This window comes from Ictidomys tridecemlineatus, chromosome 2 (genome assembly GCF_052094955.1).
Source record: "Ictidomys tridecemlineatus isolate mIctTri1 chromosome 2, mIctTri1.hap1, whole genome shotgun sequence".
NCBI lineage: Eukaryota > Metazoa > Chordata > Mammalia > Rodentia > Sciuridae > Ictidomys > Ictidomys tridecemlineatus.
In genome coordinates, this window is record NC_135478.1 from 68,957,437 (window position 1) to 68,969,925 (window position 12,489).

The following is a 12,489-nucleotide window of genomic DNA, read 5'->3' on the forward strand; positions in this document are numbered from 1 at the left end:
AAACACATTATAAAACATTCAGAAGCAGTTAACTGAATATAACTGATGGATTTATAAGCCAGTTTACAATTGAGAACAAAAAAGAAATCCATAACTTACATCTGTTGGAATTTGTAGCTCTTCTTTAGTATATTCACGAACTACCTTGATGAAATCTTTTGGAAAGTATCCAAACATACGGCCAACCTATAGTGCAAAAGAGACAAATATCAAATAAATTCTGTACAAGGAATATAAATAAGAGATTTCTCAGAAGTGGCAGGAAATATACACATAATAGATAGGTATATGGTATAACCAAGAAAGAAAGTTGCTATAACAATTACACTGAGATTATTATTCCAAATAAAAATTAAGTACAGAACTATTAAAAAGCAACATTTCCAACCACTGAAGTTTTCTTTTTAACATTTAGCTTAATTCTCAACACAGAGCATATAAAGTTAAGACTTCTGAAGTAAATAAAAGATCTGCATAGAAGATTATTGGATACTATATGGTTAAAACTATGTAAATCAAAGCTGGTTATAAATGCAATTCCAAATAACCTCTAGCAAGAATTTACCTGTACATTTTGTAGCATTGCTCATAAACCAATATTTATGTCTTTCTTAACCAATACACAACAGTCATAAAAATTAATAAGTAAAAACAATACAAAAATCTCTAAAATGTATTACCACTATAGCAGATGTATTGATAGTATATGCTTTCCTAGCTTTGTCCAAATCTACTTTTACAAGTACTTGGGGAGTGCTGAGGGCCACTGTCAAGTAGGAATGAAGCTTCAAAATTTCCTTGCCAGCGTACCCCATGTTAAATGGATTTCACTGTTGACATTGCATGTAAGGTGACCTTGCTCAAGGACCAAGGCAGATCCGGGTTTAGAGCTGATCAGGTTTGAGGAAGTATCCCACTTCTTAGGGTGTTCCCAGTTTAAGACAAAAGGAGTTTTAGGGAAGTTGGAGGTTGAAGATTATTGCTGCTGGGAGTAGGGCGTGCCTGCAGGATGAGTTCCCGCTGAGTTCTCCTCCAGAAAAAGTTTTTAGGAGGTGAATTGTTCGGGAGATTGGATTGCCCCCGAACCTGTGTGGAGGCGGTGTGAGTCGGGAATAAAGAATTTCTGTTTGAATCTACAAGGCTGTGAGTGCCTTCTGATTCTGTGCCCAGCCAAGACTGCGGCATTATGGTGGCCCGTACGTGGGATGTCTGAAGCTTGGGGGTAAGTGAATTTGCTCGCTCCTGAAAGAGAGCAAAAAAATGGGTGACCATTTCAAAAAACAATGTGTTCTTGTTTTGATTTATTTTGTTTTCATTTCAAGTGGCCTGTTCCTAGAACTTTCTCAGGCAAACTAAGGAAAATGGTTGACTCAAGGTTTGAAGTTGTTCGCCTCTGAGGAAGAAAAATTGTTAGAGGAAGGAGGTACCCCAGTAAGACCAAGAAAAACTATGGCATATGTTGATACAATACAAAAATGTAGCCCATGGCTTTATAAAGATGAGTTATTAAGTATATCAATGGGACCATTATGGTATCCTGTAGAAGGATTTTTCTTCAACAAGAAAGAGATGACTAGTTCTGTTCATTATACTTGTCTTGGTTTTTACAGACAGCTGATTCATTTACAAAGCTAAAATGTTAAAATATCAACCACTAAATATGAAATCAAGTACTCTTTACTTATTAAGTTCCATAAGGTAATATATTTAAAAATTATGTGTGTTTTCATAAATTGGCAAATGGAAAAATGTTTAATATTGCTTTGGTCTGTGTCTTTGCTGAAACAAGGTTACTAAGTGTTAAGATTCTATCATGTGTAATTTATATACAGAGAGTATAAGAAGTTTCAGCTGGGTTTCAATTACAGTATAACAGTACCTTAAAAACATGAAAGTATTTCATCTTATTAAAGTGGAGTAATCTTATAAGGGTTGTTTTAGAATGTGAATTTATAAAAAGGGTTAATGGTTAAAAAAGAGGTATAAAAAGATTTAAGATGTGGAAATATATTTTAATATAAAAGGTTAAAGGAAAAAGAAATGTTTCTAGTTGAGATAATCTCTGTGTGGTAAAGTGAAAATTTGTAAAATGCCATTTAAAAAGATTTTGAGGAAACTAGATTTAATTTAAAAGCTTGAGAAAGGTAGAAAGAAAAAAAGGTATTTGTACATGGCAGATTGAGACAAAGCTTCTTAATGGAGTAAAAAAGAGTCTTTGGTTGAAGGGCAGCCATGTAAACTAATATTAAGCGATTTAAACAAAATCTAAACCTCGTTTAAAAGAGTGAAGCTGTAGGTGGTGAAAAAGTACATTTAATAGTACAGTATAGATGATAAATGAAATGCTTTAAATGGTTAAATTGAAGGAAGATTGTTTTACTCATCAAACTATTAAAATGTACTTATTAAACTAAAAAGAAGGAGATGAGATAATCTTTGTTTGGTAAAGTAAAAAGTTGTAAAATGTCTAAGTACATTGCAAAAAGCTTTAAAAGGTTAAATTGAAGGTGGTTAAGATGCCTTCACGATGGAGGAAAAAAAATATAACCCATGAAAATGGGAAGATAATAAGATAAAAGATTTAGATAAAGAAGATTAAAAATTTGAAGTGGAAAACTTCAAAAACAGAAGTACAAAAAGGTAAAAAAAAGAGAGAAGATGTAGAAAGATAAAGATATAGGAAGATAAAAAGATGTAGAAAGACAAGAATTTTATACCCACAAAATAGGAAATGAAAGAAAACTAGGAGAGAAGAAAGCAACTAAGGGTAAATATAAAAACCTTAGAAGAAAACTAGAAGATAGAAATAAGATGGAAAATGGTTAAAAATGTCAAGTAAAGGTATTTCAGATAGAAAATACAAAGGGCTAAGACAACTATGGTTTCAAACCACATCTAAAAATTAAAAGGACTAAAGTAATTCTAAAAACTAAGGCAAAATGCTTTTGAAAGACTTAAATTTAAAAGGATCTTAAAGGGGTATATATCCCCCAAAGATAAACTTAAAATAACCCTTTTTTTACTCTAAACTTTTTAAATTTGGATTCATCAGGACTTAATGCTGCGGAAAGACATATGTATCCAAAAAATGTACATAAGCCTAAGGTACTTTGGAAAAATATTCTAACAGGACATTGGAAAGCTCCTGACCCAGTGTTTGTCTGGAGTCGGGGTTCTGTTTTTGTGTTTCCACAGGGAGAACAGCAGCCGATTTAGATTCGAGAGACACTAAAACAATTTCTACAGACCAAAAAGAAGATAATTTGACTCAAATCCATAACAGCTGATATCCAGAGCTCCAGCTTGGCTATTCTTACATCTGCAACAGTGATTAACCACGGTGCCTTTTTTCAATATCTATTTTATTATTGCCTTTTTCCCACATCATAAAGTTCTATTTTATTTTTTGAGCTCATACAAACCTAGGTTAATGTTTTTCTGATCAGCTTTGTTTTTTGACTGTGTTTTATTTTTTGACTGTGGAGTTTCTAAAAATTGCAATGGAGATTTTACCTAGGTAAAGCTACAAGGCTGTTATTATTGTCTTACGTGTTGTATGTTATGAGTGCACTGTTTTGTGTTGCATGTCAGTATGTGTGTATGTCCATATTTTTATATGAGGAGCGCTCATGAAAAAATGGATCCGAATTTTCTTTTTTTTTATTCACGTGATTTAAGTGGTTTAATCTAAATTAGGTAAACAGCTGTTAATGATTGTTTTCAAAGGTGGTTAACAGATCTGTTTGCTTACTATTGTTTTTAAAGGTGATTAACAGATCTGTTTGTTTACTTTCACTTTTCCTTTTCATTATATTTAATAATTCTGTTCAGGATAATGTCTCTTTAACATCATTGCCAGAATTCCCATCTCCATCCCAGTGCCAGTGAAGACTAAGAAAACCAAACTACAGCTTCTATGATAACTATCACAGTAAACTGTTTAAACTGATGCATCAATGAATATAACTCAACAAGTAATGCTCAATCAAGGACTTGATTTACTTTGGGAGGAAATGAACATATTGATAGACTCCTCCGATTTGAACTGCTTGCAGAACTTGCTTGGACTATATATGAGTTGCATGCATTGTGAACTATCGTCTGGTGCAGCGAATTGTGGTACTGCTGGCATATCCTTGCTGATGGTGTCACTAGTGATGCAATTTCCTTGCCAGCGCACCCCATGTTAATTGTGGTAATGCTGGCATCTTTGCTGATGGTGTCACCAGTGACACAATTTTTCCAAAGGAGCCGTCAATTGGCTTGGTGTCGTGGCATTTCTGTATCCTCCTCCCTTCTACTAGTGATGGTCTAAAATTTGGGGGCCAACAGAGGTGAGGCAAGAACCTCACCCACCCACACTGGTGCTTAGGCCTATCCACAAGCATGGCTGAATGCTGGACCGGTAGTCAGTGACGGGTTGATCTGGTTGCAGTGGATTCAACCCAAGACAGGAAACTGACGTCTAAAGGTCAGTTCTCCCGTGACGGGTAAGAACCATATGTTGAATTGGACAACCTACCAGGCACGGTCCTTTAGCCACATTGCTTGTTGTTTAATTAATCAGAAGGGGGGAGAAAATTAATGCTGCAGTCTTGGCTGGGCACAGAATCAGGAGGCACTCACAGCCTTGTAGATTCAAACAGCAATTCTTTATTCCCGACTCACACCGCCTCCACACAGGTTCGGGGGCAATCCAATCTCCCGAACAATTCACCTCCTAAAAACTTTTTCTCCAGGAGAACTCAGCGGGAACTCAGGCTGCAGGCACGCCCTACTCCCAGCAGCAATAATCTTCAACCTCCAACTTCCCTAAAACTCCTTTTGTCTTAAACCGGGAACACCCTAAGGAGTGGGATACTTCCTCAAACCTGATCAGCTCTAAACCCGGATCTGCCTTGGTCCTTGAGCAAGGTCACCTTACATGCAATGTCAACAGTGAAATCCATTTAACATGGGGTACGCTGGCAAGGAAATTTTGAAGCTTCATTCCTAATGGCCCTCAGCAGGGGAGAAAATAAAATTACAATATAATGCATATGAAACCACATATCAAGCTTCAGTTTCACCCAAAATAAATCCTCTGCAGAAAAGAACCCCATTTATTTTCAGCACCAACAGTTAAATTATATGAAGTTACATAAAGTGTACAAAAGATATATAAAGTTCCCCTTGAGAAAGACACTCCTATTACTAACTACTGACTAAAAGGAACAGAAGATTCTTGCCAATAATTAAAGGAAACTGATAGGCAAATCAAATGCACAAAAAAGAAAATTTTAAAAGGCATCTTATCACTACCTCTAAAATATCCCCATTCATGAATGTTCTTGTTATATCTAGAAACCATCTGAGAGCCAGTATTAGTGGTAGAATACTGCCATGAAGATTAGATAAGACGGAGCAATTAAAAGTTTCATCACTGCAGATAAAGTCAGAGACTCTAGAAAACCAACAACATTGCAGAATGAAAACTGAAAACTCAAAAGGAGAATCATTTTGAAAACTAAAGAGTTTTTAATTTCTTAAGTATAACACTTATGACATGAGAGGCGAGTCTGAGGGGAAATACACTTTTCCCTTCTGATGAAAATTCTATTAAGGTTAAATTTGGAAAAGGGAAAGAAACCAGAGATGTATGGAGAAAGGGAACACATTTATCTCTTCTTAATCTGTGTCAAATGAGACCATAGATTATATAAAGCTCCATAATTACACACTTGGTGGTATCCCATTTCTTGTGATATGAAAAAAATGATGCAGAATCATGGAGGCTCATGAATGGAAATAATTTTTATATCTAATTTTGCTTCCATACATCATCCCTGCTAAGGTGCTGCTGATTTGATTTGTGGGTGGGGAGCCAAGAACTGCCACAAGAGAACAAATTCTGCATAAGCTACTATCAGAACAAATGTACTTAAGTGCCACTGCCCTGAAAGGAAATATTCAAAAGGAAGATGGATTAGACAGGGGTCCTTTCCTAACTGAGTTTTTCATTTTATAGGAAGCTAAGATAAAACACAACCTGACTGAAGGCAAAGAGGACAAATGAATGCCAGAGGAGCAATGCAAACAAGGTGCCACCCAAACACTCATCAGTTGGCAAAGATCCTTTCTGGTCAGGTGCTGAAAGCAGGGCTCCTCAGGAAGACAGGATGAGTGCTGCCACCCAGAATGGCAAGAGTCCTAGGGATGAACAGAGTTAACAGGCTACAATGTGAGAGGAGAAAATGCAAATCAAGCCCATTATCCAAAAGCTCAAAGAAGGAAAGAAAGACGACTACTACATGAAAAATGCCACTTAGGTACATGGAAAAACAGTTCCAAGTTTAAAGGTTACCAATCCTATTTGGTATACTTGAAAGAAACAATAGATGGTTCTTTATATGGAGTACTGCAACTGGGACTCTGTCTAAATATAAAGTTTGTACCTAGAGGCACCATGTTTCAAGATCATTCCCTAAGAGTCAGAAATGGCAACAAAATGAAACTAGCTTTCCATAGGGATTACTCTTATTTTCTGTCTTATTTTCTGCTGTGTGGTGTTTTATTTACGGTGAGAACTTTCAAGGATGCAACCCGGAATGTCTCTAAACTAGAACATTCCTACAGTCATCAAAGACCCTTGCTACTATTTTACGTAAACAATCCACATATCACATTTTTTTAAATGAAAAGGACAATACTCATAAGCCACTAGGAGGACACTCCTAGTGAATCTCCCCATTTAAAATATCAAAGCATGATATAAACAATGTCATGTCTTTCATCAGAAGATCCATACAACTGGCTGGAAGTAGAACCCCTGGGGGAACCTTCAGGCATAGAATATAGGAAAAGCAGGAAATGGATGACCCAGAAGTTGCAAAAAAGAAAAAAAGGGGGGGTGGAAAGCACACAATGGACATAATATTCTGCTTTTTTAGAGTAAAAACAGCACAATTGATTAGGTAAAATACACAAAAAATCAACTTTAAATATGCATGCCTGAGTTACTATCTCTGACTTAATTTACAGGATTAACTCTAATGTCCATGAATCATTCCCTTTTGAAACAGCAAAGCTAAGAATTGTCATGTTTTCACCATGACGACCTTTATGATGTGTAGAGCCTTCTGGAACTTGATGTGAGGAGTAGCAACCACAACCAGTTCAGTTCTGTTTCAGAAAGTCTCCTGACTTTCTATGCTGTGCCAGGCCTTAGGTGTGTTAGGAGCACAGGGCCTGGCAAAGAGGTCAGGTTAACTCTACAAAGACCCCAAGAAATCAGTCATTTAAATCTACACTGCTACCCATCAAAATTAAGAATATAACACCTGTCAAACTTTTACTTACACTTCCGGCCCAAAGTTCTGGTGATACCTCTGCAAGTTTATAGTAGACAAATACAGGGTCACCTTTTTTAAAATTTACAAAATGACAATCTGGTCCTGTGAAATCTTCAACAGCTTCACCTCGATACATTAACACTGTATATAAACATTGAAAAAAGAAAAAAACAAACATTAGGATTTGATTTTTCACAGTCCATATTGACTCATCAGGAAATATGAATCCCACTATGAACAAAAATCAAGTTTTTCCAGTACTCTCTGGAATCACTTTTAATTCACCTGCTCAAAGTATCTAAAATCCTTAGAGATTTTATTGCTATAAAATACAATATTCCCTGCAATTAGACGAGGGAAAAGGAAGCTTCTCTATTTTTCTCTGTGCTGAGAAATAAAAAGCAAAGTGGCTACCACCAACCATAGCTGGTTTCAGTGAAACTCTTGGTTCTTGCAGGCCTCCTCAATTTTTTTCTGTTTCATAATCATAGAAAGCTTCATTTTGCAAATATGTAAATCCGAGTGTAGACATGGACAGGCTTAAGTATGGCTTCATGCAGAGGTAATAGGGAAGAGGTTAGAATATCCAGGAACCCCCAAGGGGTTAATTAACTTGAACTAACTGCTAAAAGACATTACCTTTAAGTGGCTGCAAGTGCTACCATGCAGCCGTAAACACTGTCAATTTCATTTGCAGCAGAGTTGCTGTCTCTGGGTTCAGGATCTGGGTAAATAACCAGGAAATATATTTTCTCTGAGCAAATATTGTTGACTATATCCAACATTAAGATTGTTTCAAAACATCCTCATTCGTATTTTTTTAATAAACAAAATCAAAAGTGGGTATCCTATCTGACAAGGAACAAGTTTAACCACGAGAAAAGGTCAGGCAATACCTTCATGCTTAAAATGCAGGACTAGGATCACAATTGATCTAGAAACTGGTAGAAGCAACATTTTTCTTTTGGTTGACCAAATAGTTTCTGATTTAAGATGAAATGGACAATAGATGTATGTAAAAAGCACAAAGAAATGGAAATAACACTTTTTCTAAAAGCCAATTAGCAGTAAAATACACAAGAATGTTTGTTTTATAAAAATATATGTCTGAGGAACAAACACAGATTTGGAGAGGGTAACTTGTTTTTTTGAAGCTAAAATAGGACTATTTTCAGAACTGTCAGCATCCTAATTCATATGTAATTAAGAGGCCAAGTTGAAGGTGAGAGACACTTTAAGGTGGGGAATTCTCATCACAAGTGGAAATGGCAATGTTTCTCTTGTTCCCCCTTAGGTCATAGAGGATTTATAAATCAGTAATATATTAGGTGACAACATAATGCATACTATGGAGCACCTATTTAGTTCTTTTTTTTTTTTTGGAGCACTTATTTGGAAGGCACACAAGGACACCTTACATACACACCTCACTACTTCCTACAACGCAACACAGACCCACCTGTTGTTTTTGGTCACATCTGTTTGGACACAGGCCATTTCTCAAGTTATGTTACCCCACTGAACCTAACCAACACCATGTCTTAGTACTGACGAAGCATCAGTGATGAGATTGTCCAGGTATCCCACGTAGGATAGCGCTCAATAGCAAAGAATAGCAAAAATGAAAGAAAATATCATGGCAGCTGCTTTGCTTCTCTGAGTGTTTATTTATTCCAGCCTTAGGGTTACCTCTAGGAACTTCTTAACATATATTGGAGACATCTTTTTTCTTTATTGGAGTGGAACAAACAATTCAAATTACAAAATTTGGTTTTGGTAAGACCAATTTAGACATAAAGAGCTCAATGGTAAACTTCTTGGCCTTTTTAGCATGAATATTTTAAAATGTGTACTGCTTACAATTTATGGACAACACAGTCATCAAGTTGCAAGGTTACTAGAAACCAAGCGGGAGTCCATAAGAAGTATTCTGGGCCAGTAAATATATAGAGGAAAGAGGTTCCAACAACACTAGTGACTGAGTCTAAAACTGAATTGGCTTATAAAAATCTTGGAGTATTTTTTATTGTTATTGCAACAAACCTCTTCATCTGAATCTGAATGGCTACATCCTCCCCACTGCCCACCTCCAATCCAGGAATTCTGTCCGCTTCCTGCGCACAGAAGAGGCTGCAGTTCCCAGGTGGCTGGTACAGATCCTTGGCCTCTTTCAAAAGCAAAAGATTATTGGCCCACCTGCTACCCTACCTCAAATATGAAGGGAGGCTTCTATGCACAGAAATGACAGGATTGAAGCAGAGTCGGGGCCGAGACCTCGGAACACATTGCGTGCCTGGACTCGGTGCTCTTCCCAAGCCTAAACTCTAGTCCCTGTTAAAAGGCAAAACCAGCCCAATCCCCAGTGCAGCAAAAGGACAAAGGGGCCAGTGAGCCTTTCCCAAGGAGCCCCACCATCAACCTTCCGCGGGAATTAGGGCCACCGAGCCCTGGAGAGCATCTGCCCTGATACTGCACCGGCCCAGGTCCCTGTAGAGGGGGCAGAAAAGCGCTCTGCTACAGCGTGGACACAACCCCATCACCCACTGAGATCCTAGGCGAATCCTGGAAGGGAATAAACTGAGAGCTGTCCCTGGGGAATCGTGTTTCCCAACCCCTGCCTCAGTCAGTAGAGAAAAATAAAACGCTGGCAACAAGTGGGAGTCGAAGCCCCCCACAACCCGAGCGGGCTGGCTGGGGCGCCAGCAGAGCCAGAGGGGACACACGCAGGGTCCCGAGGCTCTGTCACTCCTGCTCCCCACCCGTCATCCTGCGACCCCCCTCACCCAGCCCTTGGGGCTGGGGACGAGGGAGATCGGAGCCCCATGTGGCCCCAAAGAGCCTCAGTGGAGACCCTGGGCTGCCCACCCGCCTGTGCACTCACTGCTGCATTTGTCGTCTGCACAGAGTTTGTGTTTCGACCAGCGCTGGCCGGTGCTCGGGTCCGGTTGGCCTGGCACTCGCCAGTTCGGCCACAGCACGAACAGCCAGAAGAGCACCATGAACAGCCAGAAGACCAGCACCTGCGCCACAGCCATGTTGTGGTCACCTGGGTGAGCCGGTGAAGTAGGCTGCGGCGGGCGTCTGTGGGCGCGTAGGAGGTGGGGCTCAGGGGGCGTGTGGGTAGCCAAGCACAGAGGGGTGGCGCCAGGAAAGGCTTACGCCTTTCCTGGGTGACACTTCAGCAGGGATATCTGGGGGTCAGTCCACAGACTCTACTGGAGAACACACGGAGCTGGAGCTCCGTCCTTCTCTAGTCCAGACCTTCTCCTCAACTGAAGACCTTCTCCTCTAGTCGCTGCCTTGGCAACTAGGACTCTCGTTCTCGTCCAATCACCTGCCTTTGCTTCTGTGCCCTCACAAGTGACCCTCCACATGATTCTAGTAGTCACCCACCCATCCCCCCCCCTGCCAACTGGTCCTTTCTGGCTTTCCTCAACGTCTCATTTCTGGTTCATCCTGAACTAGCCCACTCCACCATCACTCCCATCCCCCATTCCTGGTCTGGTACCTCCTTTTCTGAACTACCAAATCCCACCCCTGACTTGTCACAGCTAGTCTATGGTTCCAGGCTCCCTCCCCTTCAAACTCCTAGAGGTTCCTTGAAGCCCCACCCCAAGATCCCTCTGATTAGGAAAGGGGAAGGTGAATGGAACTGTGAGTGAGGGTGTAAACTGGAGACAGTGGCCTGCTTTTTTTTAAGGCGGGGACAGGTGGGGGCAGAGAGATGGACATTAGTCTTCAGGCTAAGATCTTGAGATTCTTATCTTTATCCGTAAGGGAAGAAATTATTTAATTCAAAAGCATATTTTTAACTCTCACTTTGTGCTACCATTCATGCCAGACGCTGGACAAAGCCCTAGCATGGTGTGGGAGTGAATGAAAATCAAAAGACAAGATATCTGGTCCTGGTCCAAAAAAGTCCACAACTTAGTGGGAACCAACTGACAAAACCGATTGTCAGAGAAGAAAGCTAGTAGCTAACATTTCTTGAATGCTTTCTTTATGTCCAGTTGTTATTCTGAAGGTTTTATACATATCAATTCATTTAATCTTCATAACAATAGTACCTTACAGTAGTAGTAGGTCCTATTCCAATCCTTATTTTAGAGTAAATTGAGGCAGTCACACATCCAGTGAGCAATGGAGCTAAGTATCAAGCCCAAGGAGTAGACTCCTTTTCATCACAACCTATCAACTAACAAGCAATTGTACTTTCTGACAAGAGGAGCAAAATCTGATTTAAATCATAATATAGCTGAATTACTGATATGTACAGTTAAGGGGGGAAAGGCACAAGCTAGCCAGCCCAAGGAAGAGTGTCTGCAATGCTCCCATCCTGGGTGGAGCCATTCTCGTTTGTCTGTGACCAAGGGCTTGTTACTATAGTCTCTGCTAAGGTTATTCATCAACCTCCAACAATGAACCCATCAGTTGTTTCTCCAAATTAACTGAATCTTTAAAACTTAGAAAAAAGAATGTAGTCCACCATGTTCACAATGTTAAATAAAGAAAACGATGGGAAAAAAAAGGTGTGCACAAATATTTGTCTACAGGGGCCATGAGAGGTCCCCGTTGGTCCAGTGTACTTCTGCGCTTTCTGGAGAACCAGTGGATCATACAGAGAAACTGTCTATCTGAGTCATTCTTCATTTCTTTTCTACCATGTATTTATTATGTTATAAAATGTATCTAGTAGGCATCTCTAACAACATGTTGAAAACTGAACTCATTTTTCTCTCAAAATCTGCTTTCAGTCTTCCCTATCTCAGAAATAAGAATGACAATTTAATTCCCATTATCCAGGTGCTCAAAGCCCAAAACTTACAAACCACCTTTGATCTCTTTTCTCTCACATTCCAACTCCAGTCCATTAGACAATATTATGTCTTTATTTTTATAATTTTATTGAGATATAGTTGACCTACAATAAATTGCACATCTAAGGTGTAGGATTTGATAAGTTTTGACATGAATATACCCATGAGACTATCACCAAAATCAAAAAAGTATTTCATCCTTCTTTGTAATCCCTCCCCTCTCCTTTTCTGGGCTGTCTCCAAACATCTCCTGTCATCATAGATTGTTTTGCATTTTCTAGAATTTGATATAAATTATAAAGCATTTTATTTATTTATTTTTCTGACTTCCTTCTTTCCAA

The 12,489-nt window shown here is 39.1% G+C and overlaps 1 protein-coding gene across 20 annotated transcripts in view; it reads right to left on the bottom strand.

Moving 5' to 3' along the window:
- The window catches only part of LOC144375138 (transport and Golgi organization protein 1 homolog), a 111,157-nt gene that overhangs the window by 40,754 nt on the left and 57,914 nt on the right, over nucleotides 1-12,489 (bottom strand). For 18 of the 20 annotated variants that reach the window (XM_078038700.1, XM_078038716.1, XM_078038712.1 and 15 more), the window contains 2 exons: nucleotides 7,339-7,472; nucleotides 100-186 (listed from right to left, as the gene is read on the bottom strand). In XM_078038700.1, coding sequence (XP_077894826.1) covers nucleotides 100-186; nucleotides 7,339-7,472 — 221 coding nt within the window. Of the gene's footprint in view, nucleotides 1-99; nucleotides 187-7,338; nucleotides 7,473-7,970; nucleotides 8,056-12,489 lie in introns of those variants that run through there. The other 2 variants (XM_078038719.1, XM_078038713.1) reach the window with 2 other exon arrangements.